Genomic DNA, 22159 nt, shown 5'->3' with positions numbered 1-22159 from the left:
TCTAGTTCCTATGGACCCAAAGTGACGAGACGAAGAAAACTCATCCATTTTTCCCATTCGATTTCCATCGATGTGCCACCGTCTAAGGTAGTTGGAGTTGTCGCCGCCGCCTTCGTTGGAGTTCGCATTTTTATGACGGTAAGGGTCACCGTCGGTTTGGTTGGATTTAGATGGTGAAGAAGAACCTACCTCGATCAGTTGCTGCCAATTTCAACGTAGTGGTGGGGTGGTGGTGGCTAGGGTTTTGTTCAGTGTAAGTGGGTTTTTTTTTTTTTTTATCTAATATTGTTTTTGAATAAATGCAGAAAAAATCATGTGTGTAAGGCTTTATTCTTATATGGTATCTTTCATCATTTTTTATCTTTAGATGAGGGTCACAATTTTTATCTTACGGTAGAATAAAATACACCCTCTACTGTAGAATTTTTCATGCTATTTACTTAAAGAAAAATCCATTTCTAAAATATAAATTTGTCCCATAATTCTTGTTTTAGATAATCTACAATACAAATGTAAATGTCAATTGTATGTTTAACATCAAAAAGTAAGATATGTCATGTTATTTTTATTTTTACTCTAATGCACAATGCTATTTAAAATGTTAAATCTATTTTTTTTCCATAATTATTAAGTTTTGAAAGTTATAAATGCAAACTTTTATATTTAAAATAATAAAAAATGCAAAAGTTGCAATATTACATGAAAAACTAAACATTTCAATTGATAGCAATCGAATGTCAAATATCTCATACGCTATATTTTGTGAGAAATTTGTCACAATTATAGCATATGAGAAATTTGACATAACAAATAAGACCATCTACAATGTAAATGCTAATACCAATTGTTTATTTAACATAAAAAATTATAATATAGTATGTTATTTTCTTTATTTTTTCGATACATAATTCTATTTGAAATGCTATATCTACATTTTTTAATAATCATTAGCTTTGAAAGTTGTAAAAGTGAACATTTATTTTAAAATAATTAGAAAATATGATTACATATAAAAGTTAACATTTCAACAATAACAATCGAATGTTAAATTTTTCATATGTTATATTTTGTGAAAAATTTATCACAAAGTATAACATATAAGAAATTTAGCACAACAAATAACATTACATTAGAGAGTATTTTTTGTCCTCATATGATAAATTTAAATTGATATATTAATTATAGCATTACATTAGAGAATTTTTTTTATACTTGAATGTTAAATTTACAATTTAAATATCAATTATAACATTATATTAAAAATGTTTTAATATTACATTAATTTTTTTACACTTAAATATTAAATTTATAATTTAAATATCAATTATAATATTACATTCCAGTTACTCTTAGATAAAAAAAAGTTTTGCTATTAAAAAAGCCTATGAACCAAACGGGCAGGTATATCACGCTCATAAAAAATGAAAAATTTACCTTTAAAAATGTATAAATTTAAAACTTTACCATGTAACTATTTAACTAAAAAAAATTATAAATTAAGAGTAATATTTGTCAACGTTACCCTCCGCTGATTGAACGTGCTAACCGGCCGATGCCAACTCAGTTTATATCCCTATTTCCCTTTCATACAGATGCCACGGCAATACGGCACCCAGCAGCAGCCTTATGCCAAGGCGGCCTAGTAGTTCTACTCAAACCACTCCCACAGACGACCACTCGCTGCTTTGCTACTCCTCCCAACACCAACATCCACACCATATCTATGGAGATCGGCGGCTTAGACTCCGACGGCCGCCAGTTCAAGAGCGCCTCGGAGATGTGGAGCGACCAAGTCGGAGATCCCACCAAGAAGACCGATTGGTACCGCCAAGGCGTCGGCTATTGGGAGGTTCTCTGTTTTCCTTTCTTTTGTTTTTGTGTGTGTGTGTGTGTCTATCTACACACACACTTGCGTGTAAGGTGTTTGATGATTTGTGTGTGTGAAGGCCGTGGAGGCGTCGGTGGATGGAGTTCTGGGAGGATATGGGCATGTGAACGAGGCCGACATTAAGGACAGTGAAGCTTTTCTCAATCTTCTTCTTGAAGTGCGTATCCCTAGAGCTTCTTCTGCAACTCCAAACCAACGTCATCTTGTTGCTCTTGGTAAACATTCATTCTACTTAACCTCACTACCTACCTTGAGTTATTGGCGAGCCCGTATACACTAAGATTCTTAAATAGGAATTCATTTGAGAATAATTATTTTAAGAGGAGCAGATATGGATGAATCCTGTGAATGCTTCAATTATAATAACTAATAATTAAAAAAATAATAATAACTGGTGGAACTTGTAAGACTTGGATTATGAGCATGCCTAAGTGAAACCACTGGTTTGTTTCTTTTCTTCTCTTCCTTTTTTTTCCTGATATAAACTAGTACTCGTCTCCTTAAAAGCTCTTTAAAAAGACCATTCATTAATTTTAAAAAAACTTATTCAAGAATTCAAGATAAACCAAATTAACTTCATGAAGAGATGCTGTTGTAGGGATAAATCCCGCGCTCCACGTCAGCCACTAGATAGATCGCCACGTGGCACAGCTGGATAATTAATGACCATGCCAGCTGTGCACGAAGTATCTCGTTATTCTCTGGACGCCGACAATAGATACCGACTCTCAATTGGAAATGGAGCCCCTAAGAGGACGGCCGTACTGAGGAGGATATAGGAGTACAAAGTCGACCGCACTATCATCTGAAGACGGAGGCCGCTTCAAAGGACACTCAAGCGCCGATTCTATCCACGTCTACAAAGATGTGACAGCTGTTCAGAGATTTAACAGACATTTAATGCATGCAGAGTTAGTGGTAAAGCCGGTAGGAAAATCAGGCACTGACCAAAATCTCAGTAATCAGAGGTTGTTGTTCCGAGAGTTTTGGTAAAGATATCTCGGAATTTGATTAGGAATTTGACAGGGACAATATGATGTATAAATATGAGGAGAATGACCCAGAATGGGGGTTCTGAATTCTGCTCTCTCACTTTGTAATATCTTCCTCAAGAACTTAGTGAAACTCTCTCTCTCTCAATGGATGTAGCTCCAGAGTTTGGGGTGAACCACTATAAAAATTCCTGTGTTGATCTTCTCTTTATCTTCATTAATCACGTTTTTACCTGCTAATTTCACACACAAACCACCTAAAATTTGTTATTAATCTGTTAACAAATTTTTACCGTCAATAGATGCTTTGGCAATTATGTATCTCAAATTATCTTCTATGTTTAGTAATAGCTCTGGGAGAACGCATTTTAAATGTTCTCTGATGTTGTTATTATTTAGGCTCCTTTTGGTTCCTATACTTGAACCCATAATTTTAATTCTATTGTAGTGTTTTTTCATCTCACAAAGAATTTGAATTCGAAAATTTCTTCTCTCACAAAATTCCTGCCAATGAATCAAAATCACTGACTTGAACGCGTGAACCAAATGGATCCTTAGCTTCTTGTTTTCGTGTCTTGTAGAGTTTTGAGTTGAACATATTATAAATCTCATAAAATGCTTCTAATTTTATTTTGAGCATTTATTATGTTGTATTTTGATTGCAAAGATACTGTTGCAGATTGTGGTTCTGGAATTGGGAGAATCACAAAAAATCTTCTAATAAGGTACTTCAGTGAGGTATGTTCAGTTTCTCTGCCCTTCCTTACATCCTTGCAATCTTCATGCATTGTTTCCCTGGCGCTGCCTTTAAAGTTGATAATAAGAATTTTCTTTTTACTCAACTTATCTGGTACGTTTATTGTGCATTTTGGTGAATAGGATATCTTAGGTCATAGCCAAATTAGTAGGTTTTCTAAATACTGCTCTAGCGTGATGAATATTTTTTGGTCCTAGTAAAGGTATGTGGAATTTTTACTTGAGCTGCTCTAAGACCTGACCATTTTACTATCTGCAGATGACAAGTTATTCTGAGTGCAAACCAAATTCATTTGTAAAATTAATTTGAAATTATATTTTCCGGAAATACATTCTTCATGCATTTTAGATTTATTTTTGTTTATCTTCACAAATCAGGTCTTAGTTTCTCATGTTGTAGCTCTAAACTTTCATCCCTTTTTTCTATAACTTAGGCTTTTTTTTTTTTTGGGGTGGGGGTGAAAAAGTTTACCCAGTTTCACGTCAATCTTCAATAGAAGTAGGTAATCGTTTGTGTTTTTTTAACTATTTATTAGATGCTATTTCTATTAAATTAATAAAGCTCAAAGTAGGATCAATTTTAAATGTGGAGAATGATACGACCAACTAATTGGAATTGGAAAATAAATGACAAAACTAGCTAATGGGAATTGGAGAATAAGTAACAGGACCAAATAACGAAATTAATGAATTAAAATTAAATAAATGAAAATAGTATGTACCAGTTCATAGAACTAGAGTAATAGAAATTGGACAGAAAGTAAATTGCATAAAATTTAAAGTACTAAAATAAAGAGTAAAGAAATAAAAGCTAAAGAAAACAAACATAAATTAGATTAAGAGTAATTTTATTAGAGAATTTTATATTTCCATTGTACATAACTACAACGATCATTGTTGAAGTTAAGGATTTACAGCTTAATAGCTCTTAGACTTAGTTCTTGACCTTGCTTAATTTCATGTTGATTCTTTGGTTGTTTAAGAAAAGATAGAGAAGTGAGGTGATAGGTGGAATTAGGACTTAGAGGATTGGAACAATAGTTTTCAAAGAGTGAATGAATTACTAAAGCTTGTCTGTGGTTTTGGCCAAGTAGGTTGGTATTAAGCTACAAAGTACAAATCCCATACTTCAATTATGTTTGTGGTATCATATGTACACTTAAAATATAAAGTTCTCTAATAAAATTACTTATAATCCAATTTCTGTTTGTTAATTTATCTTTCATTTCTTTGCTTTATTTCTGCATTTTTACATTATGCAACTTACTTCATGTCATTTTATTTCTATTATTTTCCACTTCCGGAAACTGAACCATGCTTTATTTCCATTTATTTGGTTTTGGTTGATTAATCTAATTACCTAGTCCTGTTATTTATTTTCTAATAAATCCAATTATTTGGTCCTGTTATTTACTTTCAAATAACTTAGTTACCTGGTCCTATTGTTCAATTTCTTTTTTAGTTATTTTCCAAAAAAAAAAAAAAAAAAAAAAAAAAAAAAAAATTCCTTCCTTCCTTATTTTGGTTAGCTGGTCCTGTTAATTATTCTCTAGTCTTTCAAACGGGTCCTTTATTTTTATGTACTCTTACTTATGTTGAGCATATTACATTTAGGGGACATGTTTCGCGGTAAACTTTGTGTTATTGTTAAAATTAAGAAGCTAAAAAAGAAAGTTGGTTTTAAAAACTGCAAACCAAGATTGTCAACAAAGAAGAGCAGCAATTAGAGGATTAAAAATGACATTAGCTTAGGAAAATAAGGTGTCAAAAACTTCTTATCTGCTAGACAACAAGATAACAAAGTGTGAAGAGCTTGCTACTTGTTAGACATCAAGAAAACAGGAGTCAAAAAACCTTCTGCCACTTCGACTACAGTGAAAACAAGAAGCCACTGCAAGCACTAGTCTCAGAAAACCACCTTAGATTCCAATGGGTTTGTTTTGGATAATCTTACAGGAGAAGTCTATAAATACCAGCCTACTTAGCCATTTTAGGGGAGGAAAAACACAGACAAGCCTTAGCAATACAACCACTCTCTAGTATTAAACAAGGTCAAGAAATTAGTCTAAGAGCTATTGAGCTACATACCGAAACTTCAATTATGTTTGTGGTATTATATATAGACTGAAAGTATAAAGTTCTCCAATAAAATTACTCAATCTAATTTCTGTTTGTTTTTTTAGCTTTTATTTCTTCATTCTTTCTCTTAGCACTTTACATATTCTGCAATTTACTTTTCATCTATTTAATTTCTATTGGCCTCCAATTCTACAAATTGGTCTATACTTTATTTTCCTTTATTTAATTTCAATTAATTATTCCAGTTACGTGCCCTATCATTTATTTTCTAATTCTAGTTGGTCTTGTCATTTATTTTCCAATTCCATTTAGCTGTTCCTGTCAATCATTCTCTAGTTTTTCAAATTGATCCATTTACTTTTTTGCATTTTCTACTTTATTTATCTAATATACTAATCTTTTGTGCTTATCATTTTATTAGTATCCAAAAAGACAGTTGAAAATTTAGCACACAAAATAGAACCGTGTACCAAATATGCCATCTTTTTTTGGTGCAAAATATAGCACCGGCAATTTCCTTAAAGATGGCCTTAGGTGTAAATTGGAATAAAGATGATCTCATGTTGCGTCCTTCTCTTGTGAGTTATGTTTGAGCTTGTTTACTTTCTTTGTCAAGGGATTGCATCAAGAAATTTATCTTGGACTCTTTTGTTACTTTTATTTTTTATTTTTTACTTTGAAAACATTTTGTATTTGGAGACCAGGTTGACCTCCTTGAGCCTGTATCCCATTTCTTAGAGACCGCCCGTGAAAGCTTGGCTTCTGAGAATCATATGGCATCAGATATGAATAAAGCCAGCAACTTTTTCTGTGTGCCTCTGCAGGTAACTTTGTTTGAAGGATTATCTTTAGAGTGAAGACTGATGGTTTTTCGATTAAGTTTGCTTATGAAAAAGTAGTTTCGGTGATCCTATGTAAGATGCGCACTACTATTTAAATAAATTATGCGTTAAGAAAGTTTTTGCTAGAAAAGCTAACTGTGTAAGTGGTTTTAAGACGCATAGATTAAGCTACTATTGTGTGATTATAATGTGCATATAGTAGTAACATTGTTGTCAGTAACTACTTGAAGTATTTTACTTTCAAATAAATTAAAGTAAATGTCAAAATATAAGTTATTCTTGGCACTTTCTTTCTTTGCTTAACAAACCATCATTATATTCTGGTACTTAATATTTTCTTGAAGCTTACTTTTCATTTCTTGCTTACATTTTAGGAATTTTCCCCAGAGGCGGGGAGATATGATGTCATATGGGTGCAGTGGTGCATTGGGCATCTGACAGACGAGGACTTCGTGTCATTTTTCAAGAGAGCTAAGGTAAAACAGTTTTTTTTACATCATATTGTAAACTTATCTTTCTGATTTAAATATGCTGGAACTGTTTTATTTGATCACTATTGCAGAAACTATAGTTTCAACCTCTTGAGTTTCTATGTGAACGCAAATGTGCACTATAATATTATTCTTGATGAGTGTAAATTTAGATATTAATACCAGCGATCACTACAATACTTTATTAGGATAATCAATATTATGTTCAGATCATTGGACTTGATTCTCCCAAATTCTCTTGGAGCACATTGCTCTTCATACTTTATAGTGTTAATTCTGTGTCAATGAGCGTTAAACTACCAATGAACCGATAATGCCTCTGCTCTATCCATTTTCTAACTTCTCCAATTTCTTTGTATATATCATCCAATCTTCCGTCAACTATGGTGGTATTCGAGAGACCACCAACTCTCCCAAGGATTTCTCCCAAATTCCCACTAATCAGACCATCCACCACTAACTACTAATCCCCCATATATACTACTAGTTCTCTTCTAACAAACTTGAACTAACTGCTAACAAACTACTAATGAGTTGCACTTCTAATTCCCTTAACCAACTAACAAGTCTCCTGTCAAATTATTTGCTTTTCAAATGTTTAGAAACTTGTTAAGATCTAACAACATAGCTATTGCTTTGGTTCTAACAACTTGGCTTGAGTTCTTTAGAGATTTATGGTAATTTCGCTTCTTTGAACAATTTGGTTTGAAAGAAATGCATGGATTTCCGAAGATAAGGAAATGGTGCTGACCGATTTATTCTACAAGGCAAAATTATCTGGTTCTTTGTTGTCATTGACCAATAAAGCCTTTAAAGAATTTCCTTTTTCCTACTATATGTTTCTGCTAGAAAGTACTCAAAAGGTTTTTGTTTCCATTTCTAAGATTGAATTTTATTTATTCTGAACTTTTATTTACTTTTACACTTTTTCCCTTATTGGATGTTAGAAACTGAATTATGCTTCTGGCAACAATATCATTGCATTAGAATATCTTGGTGTCTGGGATCTAGAAGATTATTAATCATTTTTCCTTTTGGACCACATGGAGAAAGACTTTAAGATGAATTTAATACATTTTGTACTTTGCTAACCAATATGTTTTTTCTAGGCTGGTCTCAAACCCGGTGGATTTTTTGTGCTGAAGGAGAACATTGCAAGAAATGGTATAGTCGTCCTTTTTGCTTTGTATCTTTCTGATATTAGTTTTATTTATTATTATTATTATTTATTTATTTTTTTTAAAAGTCCATTTGCTAAGCTTGTGAGCTTGGGAGCACATGAAAAGAAGAAGAGAGATATAGAAGCTTGTGAATTTTGGTCAAATGGAATTTCATTCTCGTTGTGTAGCATATTGGCACTCAATTCTAGTAAACTATACGCTTAATTTAAGATGGTGAACTAATAGTTTAAGTTTTAAGTATTCTGGATTAAGTTTAAGTTTTCAGTAGTATTCCTTTTCTTCTCTTTTCGTTTCTTTTTTAATTTTTTTTTCTGCCTTCTCTCAAACTCTCTGTTTTCTTTTTTTTTTTTTTTTTTTTTTTTTTTTTCTTTTTTCCTTATTTTGTTTTTCTGTTTCTGTTTTTGTAGGATTTGTCTTGGATAACGTTGATCGGAGTATTACAAGGTCTGATTCATACTTTAAGGAGCTCTTTCGTCAGTGCGGGCTGCATCTTTACAAAACAAAGGTTAGACATGGAATCCTAAGTTCGTGATTGGCTGCTTAATGAAATGGAACTTGTTTGGATTTTTATTATTTTTGTTATTTTTATTTATGTTTTGTAATTAGAAAAGATCATTAATAGTTGTAGAATTGCAGCCGGAAAAGTTAGGACTTGTTTAGTTCAACAACTCAAACTGTGGAGAATTAAACATTTTTAGTTAGAATTGTAGAATCTAAACTGTGGTAATTCAAACTGTGATCCGAACTGCTGTTTGGATATGCAAATAAATTGTAATTTGAATTGGGAATAAAATCCGAACTGTGTTTGGATAAAGTGTTGAAAACTGTCACTAGAATTTTGTAACAAATCTTATAAAATCTCATTATAAATTACATTAAAACATATTCAATATGGATGGAGATTTGTTCCTCTCTTTATTATGAACACATTAAAAAAAATCATCTCAATCGGAATTAAAACGAAGTAGTTATAACATTTTTAAGATTAAAATTAAAGAGAGAAAAAGTAGAATCTGGAACTATTAGAGTGTTGGCAACAATTCAGATTGTTAGATTTGAGGGAGGTGAATTCTAAAATCAACAAATTATCCTTAAACCATTATTAATAGTTTGAATTGTCCTTGAATTTTTCTCTCTTAAACACCAGTTTGAATCTTAAATTAAGGTTTGAATCTTAACAACATTTTGAGTTGTTGAAACAAACAAAGGCGTACTGTTTACTGAATCCTGATAGGACAGAGAAAAAAATAAATAGCAACTTCTTTTTTAAATAAATAAATAAATTTCCCTCATGCTAGGAAATTTTCTTACGTATATCAGGACCAAAAGGGAATGCCTGAGGAGCTATTTGCTGTGAAGATGTATGCATTAACCACTGATGTACCGAAGAAGGTTCATCGCACTAGATCCCAAGTGCGAGCCAATAGACCAGGAATAATCAAGTGAGGCAAAATCCTCTTCAGTCTTCTGACAGCCTGCATTTGGATAGCCTTTTCCTTTTTTTAATTTATTGTTAATCCCCATCTGCGTTAAAAAAAAAAAAAAAAAAAATCCCATTTCATGTGTGTAAATTTTTTCTTCTTTACAGTAAATGTAGGATGTAAGTACAGTTGATTACAGATACCTGCAAATTGACAATCTTGTCTCATGTATGATCCACGTCTTCCTATTATTCTTAAAGATGATAGCAAAATAGCTTGTTTCAATAATCTTCTTAACTATCTAACAAAATTCCAATAATTTGCAAAATGCCTTTTCAATTAATGATGTGTTTACTATTACAAAATCACGCTTCTCAGTGCAATGATAAATGAATTTCTCCCATCAATTTGTTATATAGTGGCCACCAAGTGTCGGACCATATCAGTTAGGAAATTCAACTGTACTTGTATCTGCACTGGGTTTGGTTGAGACATGTTTGGGGCTTGAACATCTTCATTCCCAACTGCGGGTTGATTCTCACTTCTCTCTCTATTGGCCTCATTGGCATGATTTACAGTGTTATCGTCAATTTGACTATTTTGATTCGCATCATTTGTTTATTGTTTTTCTTGAATTTCTTGAAGGCATGGCTTCAAATCGATTTTTTCACTTGAATTTTCGCGCAAACTAAAGATTTTGGGTTCAGTCTTCAGTGGAGTCGTCAATTGTTGACAGTGAAAATTTGTTAACAGAATAATAACGGACTTCTCAATGGTTTTGCTCGAATTAAAAGCAAGAACACACAAAATTTATAATGGTTAACTCTCAGTTTGAGAGCTACGGCCATTGTGGGGAGGAGAGAAAATTCACTACTTTGAAAGAAAGTACACGCTCTAATACTCAGAATGAGACTTAGGGGTTTTCTGACCTATAATCCCTTATTTATATCTTAGGTCACCGCCCTTTTTTGTTTCCTTATTTAAATTTGGGATATTTCTCATATCTTTTTGGGATAGTTTCCTAAAAGATAAAGATTACTATTAATCATGATGGTTTCTTTATTTGAATTTCATATTTCTAGATTACAAATAGTAAATCTCAGAGAGAATCCTTCAGATCTTTATCTCTGTGTAGCCTCGACTCCGTAATCACTTCCTTTAACCTCTTTGCCATTGCTTGTGAGTGCGGTCAACCTCATGCCCCCTTCTCACAACGGTTGACCTCTTAGACATGTCAAATGCATCCTTGTAATAGTCGACTCTTAAGAAAGCTGTCTGCTAACATGGCTCTTAGGGCTGAGCTGTACTTGATCAGTTAATGCTCTTTTTTATGGCATGTGGGCCCTACTCAGGGTCTAATTTAAGGTTCGACATTTTACCCTACAACAAGCTTCATCCACTGATTATTGGTAGAAAGTTGTGATACCATCTCCTCTTTCCACCTAAAGTCTTATTTAGAGACATAAACCATTGAGAAAGATTCGAAGTTGACCCTCCTTAGAGCAACCTTAATATGGAAATAGAATGAGCAATTCTTTGTATCTCCACCAAGCACTATGCAACGGCACCAAATCTCGTTGGCAAAACTCAAAAGGACTCTTCGATACAACATCATGAAGTACCTTGCAAAATAAAACATAAAAACAAAATTAAAAATAACAGAAAACCTACAAACAAGAAAACAAAAATAATTACAAATTAATTAAAGAATCAATCCCAATGACTTTCGCCAAAAAATTGATGTATTTCCTAGCGGATTATCAAATTATATCCTTACGAAGATGATCGTTATCGAATATAGTGGTAAGCAAGGGTCATTCTCACAAAGGATTAAGTTTAATTAATAAGTTATTAATTTTGTTAAACAATAAAATAAATAAATGGGTTTATTAATCTAATACTAAAGAAAATAAAAGAAAATAAATCTTAAAATAAATAAAGAACAAAATAATAATAATAATAATAAAACAATGGTCAAAGAATCATTCTCCACATAAGATAAAGGAATCATAACAAATGAATGATAACATCTCCAATTTCCTATCAGAAAAAATAATCATAGATAACAACAAGCTATGTTGCTCCAGTATTTTCTTAATTCGTCCTTAAACAAAACAAGCTCTTCACTTAATCCATTTCCACTAAAAAAACCTAGAACAAGCTTTGGGAGTTATTGATTCAATTCATAGACCGCTGAAACTCTTTTACGATAATTCTGCAGCTGTATCTTTCTCTCACAATGCTAGGAGCACTTCTCGCTCTAAGCACATTGATGTCAAGTATTATTTTGTTAAAGAGAAAGTTGCAGAACGCCTTAGTGATATTGTATACACGCCTACCAATAACATGTTGGCGGACCCACTAACCAAATGCTTACCTATATGTGTGTTTCAAGAGCACGTCTCTAATATGGGATTGTTAGGAGCCTAGAGTTATATTGATTTAGTGGGAGTCCACCATGTGATGTATGAATGACATGTTATTTTGTGAGGACTGCTTATGTGTTATACATAATACATGCATATTATGGATCATTGTCACTTTGATGTATGTTGTGCACACATGTTTACATGCAAAGTGACAAGTTGGTCGGAGACATTTGGTTTTAGTCTCGTTTTGTTATTGAATAAAGATAATTGTCATTGTGATGCACTACGAATCTCAAAAGAATGATTGTGTATAATATTTGCATCCTATCAATGCATTGTTATGCATAATTGTTTTGTGCATTTAGCTCTTGTGTGAGATCTTTGTTTGTGGACATTTTGTATTGAGTGAATGTATGTTTTTCGTTTGATTTGTACTGTCCAAGTGGGAGAATGTTAGAATATTTATATGGACTAGCACAAATCGTTGTTAATTCACTCAAATATGTCACAAATTAGAGCATGGTTTTATAGACAATTACATGTTATAATTTAATTTATGCATGGTATTATAACAAGGGCCATAATGAGATGAGCAATTTTATATCACTAATGTGCTTGAGGTCCTTGGACTTACTCTTTCTAAATATTTAGTCAGCCCATTGGGCCAAATTTCCTCTCTCTATCCCCAAAATGGGCCCATTTTGAGTAAGGGGGCAGACGACACAAATAAGACCAAAAGGGGATTTTGGTCTTATTTATGGCCCGTTCGGATCGCTAATTCGAGTTTTTAATTCGAGTTGAGATGTGATATTGTGTGAGAGCTTTTTACTGTAGTAAAAAAATTAGATGTGACTGTTTCTTAGAGCTTTTTACTGTAACAAAATTCGAATTCTAAACTCGAATCAACGAAATGAATGAGGCCTTAGTGTGTGTTGTGTGCAAGTGAGTAGTGTGCTCTGCGTGAGTGGGGATAGAAGAAGAGAAGAGAAGAATTCAAAACCCCTCCGAGCGTTCTTTGATCTTCTTAGCCAACTGATCGGATTCCGGCCAAAATGACTAACGTGGTTCCGTTGCCGGCAGGAGTAGGAGCAGGAGGTAAATATAAAACCATCTATTTTTTATATGCTTCAAGATGTAATAATATGTTTTGGATTCAATGGTTCAATTAGTTTTAATCTATTAAGAACCTGTTATTTCTAGTAGCATCTACATTCACCTTTAAAACACCAGAAGCGGGCGGTTCCAACCTGCTGTTAGATGATGAGGATTTTAACGTCTCTCTTTGTCTATTTACTACATGACAACGCTGATATTCACCCAGAAGTCAACCCGGACACTCACAGCAATCCTCCGGGCTGGATAAGCGGCCTTCAAAAACTAGTTGGTTCCGTCTCAACCAAAGACTCCAAGACATCATACAATACACTTCTAGATCAAGATCCGAACCTTTAAGGGCCATATAATGAAAAAGATCCTTAAAAGGACCAGGCCTGCACTTCTTCATATTTGATCACCAAAGAGCTCTAATCTGCCAAACTTTAGCAGCCTGGGAGCACAATCAAATGGCATGAGATGTGTTTTCCTCATACTCACCACATTGAGGAGAATACTTCTCACAACTAACGCCACGGCCAGCCAAGTTCGCATAAGAAGGATGCAATTATGAAAAGCTTATTAAGTAAATAATAAAATGCTTATTTCATACTATTAAGACACTATTTCTAACGGTTTCAACGTTATCGTCTGTCTCTCAGACTCTATTTTTAAAAGTTCTTTCACTGGTCATCTGTTATTTTTATTTATTTTTATTTATAACTTTTTCTTTGTGTTTTGATTTGTAATAGCGGTGGTCTTAATCCATATTTGGTGGTGTCTTTTGTCTTCTATTTTAGTGTAAGTTATGTTTTCAGCCCATTAGTTTTGATACAAGGACGTTTGGTTGGAGAATTTAAACCATATGATTCGAATTATTTTCCATTTACATGAATTTTTTATGAGAAAAAATATTATAGCAAACCATGAATCATGATTCGAATCAGGGAACAAATCTCTCTGTCAAATATCCTCTTAGTTGCGTTTTTCGTATAACTTTGGTGCATAGTTTTCTCGATCTTGCTTGATCGATTTTCCCGTCGATTGTAGATTTTTTGATAAAGCGCTGTTGTGCCTATTTGGTAAATAGGTATTCGATTTTAAAAACAGGTGAAACCGATTGTTAGGAGGGTGATTGAAGCTCTATAAGTTAGTATTGGTATTTTTTTTTTAAGATTAAATTATTTTTGTACCTTATGTTATAATAAAATAGTTCGCTAATATCATGTGTTTTTAATAATATTAAAACGGTATATTTTAAAAACATGTAATGTCTAAACTGTTTTTTTATTAATTAAATAGAAATTAATAACTTAAAAAATATTTTTAAAGACATTTTAATTTATTTTGATTGTTTAATTTTTACATGTCTTAAAGTGTTTTCAAAGTTTTTTTTTTTTTTTTTTAAATTACTAATTTATTATTAATCAGTAAAAACGATAGAATAACCATTTTATGTTTTAAAAATTAGTCTCATAGTATTAAGAAAATATTTTTTTTAAAAGCGAAGTATTGTTTTAATATTATTAAAATCGTACCAACATAATGCTTCGCTATATGCTATAATAGAAGATATCAAACTGATTTTTTTTTTTTTTTAACTTATTGATATTTGTATTGCCTATGTTTTGGACTGTATTCATAAAAAAAAAAAAAAAAAAAAAAAAAAAAATCCAAAAGAACTTGTGAGGCATTTACTTTTCTTTCCTTGGCCATTGCAATGGGTATGAAATGCAGTGCGGTAGAGGAGTTGAAGCAAAGAAGACGATAAGGTGTTGAAGCAAATACATGAACGAATGCCAATGCAGGCGCTCCTCCTGGTGGGACCTACCACCACCACTACCCCAATTAGCAGCAGGTCCCGCCATCGCCGGTGGACCCCACTGATCGTCGCAGCAGCAGCAGCAGCAGCTTCTTCATCCTCTTCTTCGCAGAACCACTACGCGGTGCTCGGCCTTAATCTCTCCGCCACCCCTGCTGATATCAAGAGGGCTTATCGCCTTCTCGCTCGCAAGGTAACCTACTTCCTATTCTTTTTTACCTGTTTGTTTCCCGGGAAAGTCTTCAGGTGGGAAATTTGTTTCTTGGTTGTTGTTGTTGTTGTTGTTGTGTATTAGTCAATTTGGAATTTCTTCCGTGCAATTGAAGAATTTGATGGAAAATTTCACAGAAATATAGTTGTGTTTTTAATTAAGAGCGTTTAGATGTCAAGAGTTAAAAAAAAAAAAAAAAAAAAAAAAAAAAAACCATTTTGAAAACAATGGTTTATTATGACCCCAGACTTGGAGAATTAGTCAGAACAGAAATGTATAATTATTATTGCAGGATTTGGGGAGTTTTTCTTCTCCAAATCCTTCCCTTTTCGATAGACGGTAGTGGTCTTACGATACTTCCGGCTTCTCGATCAAATCTGTTTTTCCCGTTATTTTCCTAAGTTTGAGGTTTATGAATCTATTTGGAAATCTAGCGGTCCTTCTGAATCAGAGTGTTTGGTTGGTTGATGTTTCATAAGAAGGATCCACATTTGGCTATCTCTCCTTGTTGGTGCAAGGAAGGGGGAGAATCCGTTGATCACTTGCTTTTACGACGTGGAGTAGCTAGGAGTTTGTGGGTATGTTTGCTATGGGAGGCGGGTTTTTGAGTGGCGTGATAGACCGTATGGATTCCACTGAAATGGCCAAGATTTTGTAGAAAGGTGTGGGGTTGTACATGCTATGAGTCATTTGGATGGAGAAGAATGGGACGATTTTTGAAGATTAAGTAGTTGGACACTCTCTCTTCTTGAAAGGACGAATAAATATTAGCTCCTTTTTTGTGGGCTTCTACTGATAAAGGTTTAAAAAATTTCCTTCTTTATTGCTGTAATTTGAAAGGACTAATCAATGTTAGTTTTGTGACCCATCACGTTTGAACTAAAGAAGCACACAAAATCTAATGGAATTTGATGAAAATCTGACGGTTTAGAACTACACAATACGACTATGGAAACTTTGCTGGTATATTATATACCCCACTGCAGAATTCTCCATGCCTGTGTGTGTGGTGTTTAAATAAATAGCCAAAGCTATGTGGAAAAGCATTGTGATTTCAATACTTTGGATGAACCATTGGAGAGAAATTCTAGGATTTTCAAGGAAAAAGGGAGATGGACGTAAGTGAACTTTTTTAGAATCTGCTTCTTTATGGGCACCAACAAATAAAGCTTTTAAGGGTTTCCCGTCTTTCATTGATTGTCTTGATTGGGAAGGTGCAATGGGGAATCAATTGTTTTTCTCTTTTCTAGTACTTTGTTTTCGTTCTGCTAAGTTTTCTTGCTGATTGTTTCTTGAAAGAGGGTGAAGAAAGCAAAGAGAGAAAAGTCTCTTTTGTTCTTAATATTTGCTAACAGAAATTCTTCAACATGCTTCTATATATGATCATGGACAGGTTTGAAAACCTTCCAATGTAGTTCATTTTTGGGGTAAGATTTGGGAGAAATAAACTATTTGGATATTAGGATTGACAGGGGAAAGGGATTCAGTTCAATTGATTTCCTGCGTTTTGATTGGAAAAATGTTTGAGAAAGAGGTAGTACAGGCGGCGCAATATTTCTCTGGCCACACCAGATGGTTTAGGACATAAAGTCCCAACCCTAAGGATAAGGATAAACATAAAATAAGGCAAAGAGCTAATCAATTTAGCTGAGAATAATAATTGTTCATTAACTGCAAAACACCTGACAATGGTAGCTATTTATAGTCTCTAGCTAATAAGCTGTGTCAGCAAAACGGACATTTAACTTAGGTCCTTTTTACACACCAGCAAAGTTTCCAAACAACAAACAAAACCCCAAACGGCAACAAAACTAAACTAAAACAAAATCCAAATGACAACATAAACTAAAGGAAACTAAAAATAGCTTAAACAACGGAGCATTTTGGTTTCATTCATCGGCACTACTTGAAGCCCCTGCATCAAAAGGTCATAGGGTATTATAAAAAATAATGTGGGGATGTACTGGGTAGCAACTGTTTTAGATTGTTTGGGATCTCTTAGTCGTTGCATACTACAAAAGCTAGGTTTTAGACTGTCAAGGTAAAGAGAACAGAGTTTCATAGTTTGTTGGCATTGTATAAAGCGTAGTTATGAGAACTAAAGAGCACAGAGAGAAGAGAATGATAAAAGAACCACATAAGTTTACTCAACGGACATACTTTGAACTGCATTCTTGATGTCTATTGTATCGAATACTTGACACAGCACCAGAGAGGGACTACGAGAGACCGACATATGCTGCTGGCAAGCAAGCCTTATACTGCCGTTACTGTAGTGAGCGTCCTTCCTTTTCTTTTCCCTCACCCTTCTATCAAAAAAGCTTCTAAGCAACCTTCAAACGATTTAAGAATTCGCCTTACGTGGACATGGTGTCTAAGTCTGCGATGTCAAAAACACCGGAATGATTATTTGCATCCTGCGAATATTAAAGCGATCCTTTTTTGCTTTTTTTTTTTGGGTGGGGGACACAAAGATGTTCTGGTTTGCGCCTTTACTGTTATATGTCAAAAGTGATTTGCGTGTTTTCTACATGATTGTTGTTTTTATTATTATTTACTTTTCCCCTGCTTATGGCTTGAATATTGTTTTTGATGTTTACTCGAAAACGAATTAATCCAACAGGTTCTCTAATGGTGGAAAAACTTGTTGGTTTTGACTCTAGTAAGATCATGTTTAGTTAGAAGAGAAAGAGTCACATTCTCTTTGGACCTTGTCCTCAAAGTGTTACATTTTGCTTTTCTATTTTTGTTTACTTTTTTCCCCTGAGTTTCACTCGTTTATTGGCCCATGTTTTAACAGAGATGCCCGTCCCCAATCTTGACATCGTTGGCTTGTGCCTAATGCTCTGGCACTCGGTTCTATCTTTTCAAATCTTTCCACGGATTTATTTCATTTATTTGGCTTTAGGTTTGGAAGAGGGCCTTATTATATTACTAATGGTAATGGGATATATTTTTTAGATAAAGGTTGGCTTGGGCTATGTTGAATTTGTCTTTATCGAAAACCAGAGTGATTCTGTTATGTGGTTTTAGTGAGATAAATGAATTCTAGTCTGCGGCACAAGTTCTCATAATGGATTTGATAAAATGTGTTCTCTTTTGATTTTTGCAGTATCATCCTGATGTTAGCAAGGATTCTCAAGCTCCAGAGGTGTTCAAGAGCATCCGTCTTGCATATGAAGTGAGCACCTCTCATTAACCTTTTTAATCTCTTTTGAAGTCTGAACCACACTGCTCTCATATTGTTCTCTTAAGTGCTCTCATATTGTTAAATCCTTTTTAATCTCTTTTTTGAAGTCTGAACCAAACTTTTATTATTCATCTTCTTGGCTAGGATAAATATTACAGTCTATCAAGTGTTTATTTCTTAAATTGCATGGTGAATTTCTAATGCTCGACACCCAAATAATTTATCTGAATTCCCTGGAACCAAAAAGGAATTGGTCTTTTCCAAGCTTTGTATAAAAAAGCATAAACCAGGCTATGGTGGTCTTTTTTTCTCCCCTTGCCTTTACGAACTTGTTTGCTTGCTTCATCATCTTCTAGTTTTTATTTGCTTTTCTGGTTCAGGATATCACGAAAACAATAAGTTGAAGCTTGCTTAATCTCGTAAACAGGTGTTATCTAATGAAACAACTAGAGCTCGGTATGACCAGGCACTTAAATTCAGAGAATATACTGGCAGACAATATAGAAGGCAAAGGAATGACAACCCTGAATTTGACAGCGGCCCAAGGATTTATAGGTGGGATGAACTGAGACAAAGAATGCAACACGAGGGATATTGGGAACATAACAATTCGAAAGAGGAAAGTTCTTCCTTCACCAAGACAAAAGGAGCATCTCAAGGAGAAAATCAAGTACATGAAATGGGCTCCTTCAGTGAAGTTCTGAGATCCTCATTCATCTCTCTGTTTCTGTTACAGACTTTTGGATCGCGCCTATCTCTCACCTTTAGTAGCTTGATGGCCTTGTTTGATAGAAAGCTTGATGCTGGATACAAAATGGGTTATGTCATTGCTTGGATTCTGGGTGGAAGAGCTGGCATTTTACTTACTTTGTGCCTCACGTTCGCGAGCTGGGCTTGCGGAAAAACCAGCAGCAGCATAGTTGCTCTAGTCGTGGTGGCCATGTGGGTCGGCACGAATCTCGCAAGGTTTGCACCACTTCCACAGGGTGCTCTTCTAACACTACTGTACATGTCTATTAAACTTCAAGTCGATTTAAACTAAGCCATTGTTGAATATGTTTCTTCCAATGACAAATTTGTATCTTCATTTCTGTACAATCCATGTACATATTTTCTGTCTCTTTTACTTTTCCCCAAAAAGAAAGATTATGTTATTAAAGCTAGTTTATGATGAAGAAAGCGGTTAGAGGATGAATGTACATTTTTCCTTGTGTGAAAAAATGAAAAATACGTTACCTTTCGAAATGTAACAGCACGCTAAACTTTGTACCTAGATAAATCTTACAAGATCATTTACAATGATTAAACAAGTGAATATATCATTCCACTCAATTCTTACCTATCGTGTGACAGTTTGCCTAGATTATTGTTTTACCCAGTTTTAGGTCTATTTCTTTTCTTCTTTTATTTGTAGTGACAAGCTAAAAATCTTGTTGACAACCAAGGGAAAAAATAGCACTTGTTTCTCATTGTTGCTTTCCGGTTTGCATTGACCGTTGAATTTCTGAAATCTGCAGGATCTCTTTAAAACAAAAGAAAACGACACAATCAGAACAATCAGTTGAATTCCCCGTTTAACTGTTAAGGGGTTATATTACCAAAAGCATTTCTAGTAGTTCTCTGCTACAACTTTTGATTTACATACAGAGAATCATTCTTTTTTGTTTTACACGTTTCAAGAACTTTTCACGTTTTCTTCTTCTCTATTCTCCATTCCCTTCAGATTCCTCCACAAGTATCTCCCACTGGCCATGTCAACAAAAACCCAGAATCCGTTCTGCACCATCTGAATTCAGAGTTGCCAGTAAACAAACAATTACGAGATGTTAAAAAAAAAAAAAAAAAAAAGGACAGAAGGAAAAGGAGAAAATGTCTAATTTTTCAATGGATAAAATGAACGAGAAAAATTAAAGCATACCCTTTTGAGATCAGATTCTTTTTCTTCTCTGGGTGCTATATTTTCATTTGTGGAATCCTCATAAATCCCAGGAGAAGGAGAACGAGCCGTTTTCCAGGCAAAATATCCAGCTAGAACTGCCGAGAAAAAAACCAAGATGAATCTCATAGGACACATTTTTTCAAGGTTTCGATTGTAAAAGAGAACGCAATCTTCTAAGGACCAGAAAAACTTTGTTCTTTCTTTTTCTTTCGTTTCTTGTCTCTTTTTTTTTTAATGGGATTAATTTTGGACAAAGACGCCCAAACAAAGCACACCCTTTCATATGTATGTAAAACGCGTAGCAGTTGTATAGAAGATTCTTTCCTTCATTTCTGTTATGACTTGGTATTTCCCGCGTTAAAATGTCAAAAGTGGCTTCACCTACTGCCTTTGTGCTTCCCCAGGTCAACTTTCTGGGAGGATAAAAAACAATTATATCACAATTATATCATATGAGATAAAAAAAGAATGTGACTATATTGTTAACAATAAACCACACTAAAAATAAAAGCCGACTGAAATTACAAAACAAGTTAAAAATAAAAACACACCAAAAATTACAAAACAAGTCCAAAATAAAAACACACTGAAAAATAAAACACCCTTAAAATAACACACTTGAGATATTCGGTACTTAAAATAGTAGGAGCTCCGATTCATGAATTTGTTTTATGAATCACTATCCATTAGAGAATCAATGGTACTCAAGGATGAAGATGTAATTAGAGAGGTTAACAAATTTCAACTAACTCTAATTATAAATTATTAATGGAGCATTGATCAATATGTAATGACTATATCAAACGAACACTTCATAGTTTGGAAGTAAATTATATCTATAATTACAAGAGTGCAATTCCAAGTTTATAGTGGAGTAACTTTAAAATTAATAAGATTAATTAATTAATTAATTAAAGAGTTTTAATTAATTATAAATTTTATTGGAGCTCGAAATTATAGGTCTATGAGTCCCCACGGCGTCCTTATAATTCTATATGGCACTAAAGGCAAAATGGGAGATTTATAATTATAGAAATTCTAAAATAAAACACTCAAAATTAATTAATTAAGAATTAATTAAATATTAAATAATGTGATTATTTAATTTAAATTTTAGAATGCACATGTGGAGGGGTCCACATGGTGTACACGCTCAGCACTGTAGGAATTCCTATGAGATTCAGTTACTTGCTCTCCAAGTTATCCAATTAATTTATTTGATAAGCTTTCCAATTAGAATTTAATGTCTCCTATTTATACAATCGTAGAAGAGCTCGTTGTTTTATTTTCAAGTTAAAACAATAGAAGATAATCTCCCACTTTCAAATTTAAAACAAAATTTCTCTTTATCTCTCGGTTACTTGGCCGACCACCACAGAGATATTATCCCATGTGGTTGGCTTTTTTTAACAGATAAGGTATCTAGTTATCTAATTGATTGGTGCATGAAAATGCACCATAAATACTACTTTTGATTTATATAATATTAAATATTTAAGCTCTAATTAAGCAATTTCATTATTTTTATTCATAATATTTTAATTGGAATTTTTCTAGTTTTTGCTTAATTATTTACAGATGAAAGCAGTATAAAAAAAACTACACAAGAATAAGCCATGAAGCCATGTTTTCAAACCACTCGGAGCCAAGCTCTCAGCCGAGCCGTACAAGCCGATCAGAGAGAGAGAGAGCCGAGTAGCTTAGCCGAGCCAACATCAGCTCGTGGACCCCACCACTCAGCGCAGGAATCCGCGCGCGTTTCTTTCCGCCGTCTCACGCCTCGCGCGTCACCAGGACGCCCAACTCTCAGGGCGCGCGTGCTTCCCACGTAGCAGTTAAGCGCGTCTCAGTTTTATCCCCCATGGGTCCCGCGTGTCAGCGTGCCA

At 33.9% G+C, this 22159-nt stretch overlaps 2 protein-coding genes across 2 annotated transcripts; both read left to right on the top strand.

Annotated features, from left to right (window-relative positions):
• Positions 1-1499: 1499 nt before the first annotated feature.
• LOC21397877 (alpha N-terminal protein methyltransferase 1) lies at positions 1500-9933 on the top strand. The gene is made up of 8 exons (XM_010089748.2): positions 1500-1849; positions 1947-2103; positions 3560-3618; positions 6420-6539; positions 6932-7033; positions 8158-8212; positions 8637-8734; positions 9550-9933. The coding sequence occupies exons 1-8, from the start codon at positions 1553-1555 to the stop codon at positions 9673-9675; spliced, it is 1014 nt and encodes a 337-aa protein (XP_010088050.1). The 5' UTR covers positions 1500-1552; the 3' UTR covers positions 9676-9933.
• A 4840-nt stretch (positions 9934-14773) lies between these two features.
• Positions 14774-19483, top strand: LOC21397876 (chaperone protein dnaJ 20, chloroplastic). Its single transcript, XM_024168849.1, has 3 exons — positions 14774-15126; positions 18257-18325; positions 18762-19483. Exons 1-3 carry the CDS (start codon positions 14908-14910, stop codon positions 19374-19376), a joined length of 903 nt encoding a protein of 300 aa, XP_024024617.1. The 5' UTR covers positions 14774-14907; the 3' UTR covers positions 19377-19483.
• Positions 19484-22159: the final 2676 nt, after the last annotated feature.

Source organism: Morus notabilis, unplaced genomic scaffold (assembly GCF_000414095.1).
Source record: "Morus notabilis unplaced genomic scaffold, ASM41409v2 Scaffold489, whole genome shotgun sequence".
NCBI lineage: Eukaryota > Viridiplantae > Streptophyta > Magnoliopsida > Rosales > Moraceae > Morus > Morus notabilis.
This window is presented reverse-complemented; position numbering and strand designations above follow the sequence as displayed.

Bases quoted from the DNA above. Each gene is read 5' to 3' on its own strand.
- LOC21397877 (XM_010089748.2), top strand. From the start codon at position 1,553: ATGCCAACTCAGTTTATATCCCTATTTCCCTTTCATACAGATGCCACG. The intron at 8,213-8,636 runs GTATAGTCGTCC...CTGTTTTTGTAG, and splicing joins GGAGAACATTGCAAGAAATG to GATTTGTCTTGGATAACGTT. The intron at 8,735-9,549 runs GTTAGACATGGA...TACGTATATCAG, and splicing joins TGCATCTTTACAAAACAAAG to GACCAAAAGGGAATGCCTGA.
- LOC21397876 (XM_024168849.1), top strand. From the start codon at position 14,908: ATGCCAATGCAGGCGCTCCTCCTGGTGGGACCTACCACCACCACTACC. The intron at 15,127-18,256 runs GTAACCTACTTC...TGATTTTTGCAG, and splicing joins ATCGCCTTCTCGCTCGCAAG to TATCATCCTGATGTTAGCAA. The intron at 18,326-18,761 runs GTGAGCACCTCT...TCTCGTAAACAG, and splicing joins GCATCCGTCTTGCATATGAA to GTGTTATCTAATGAAACAAC.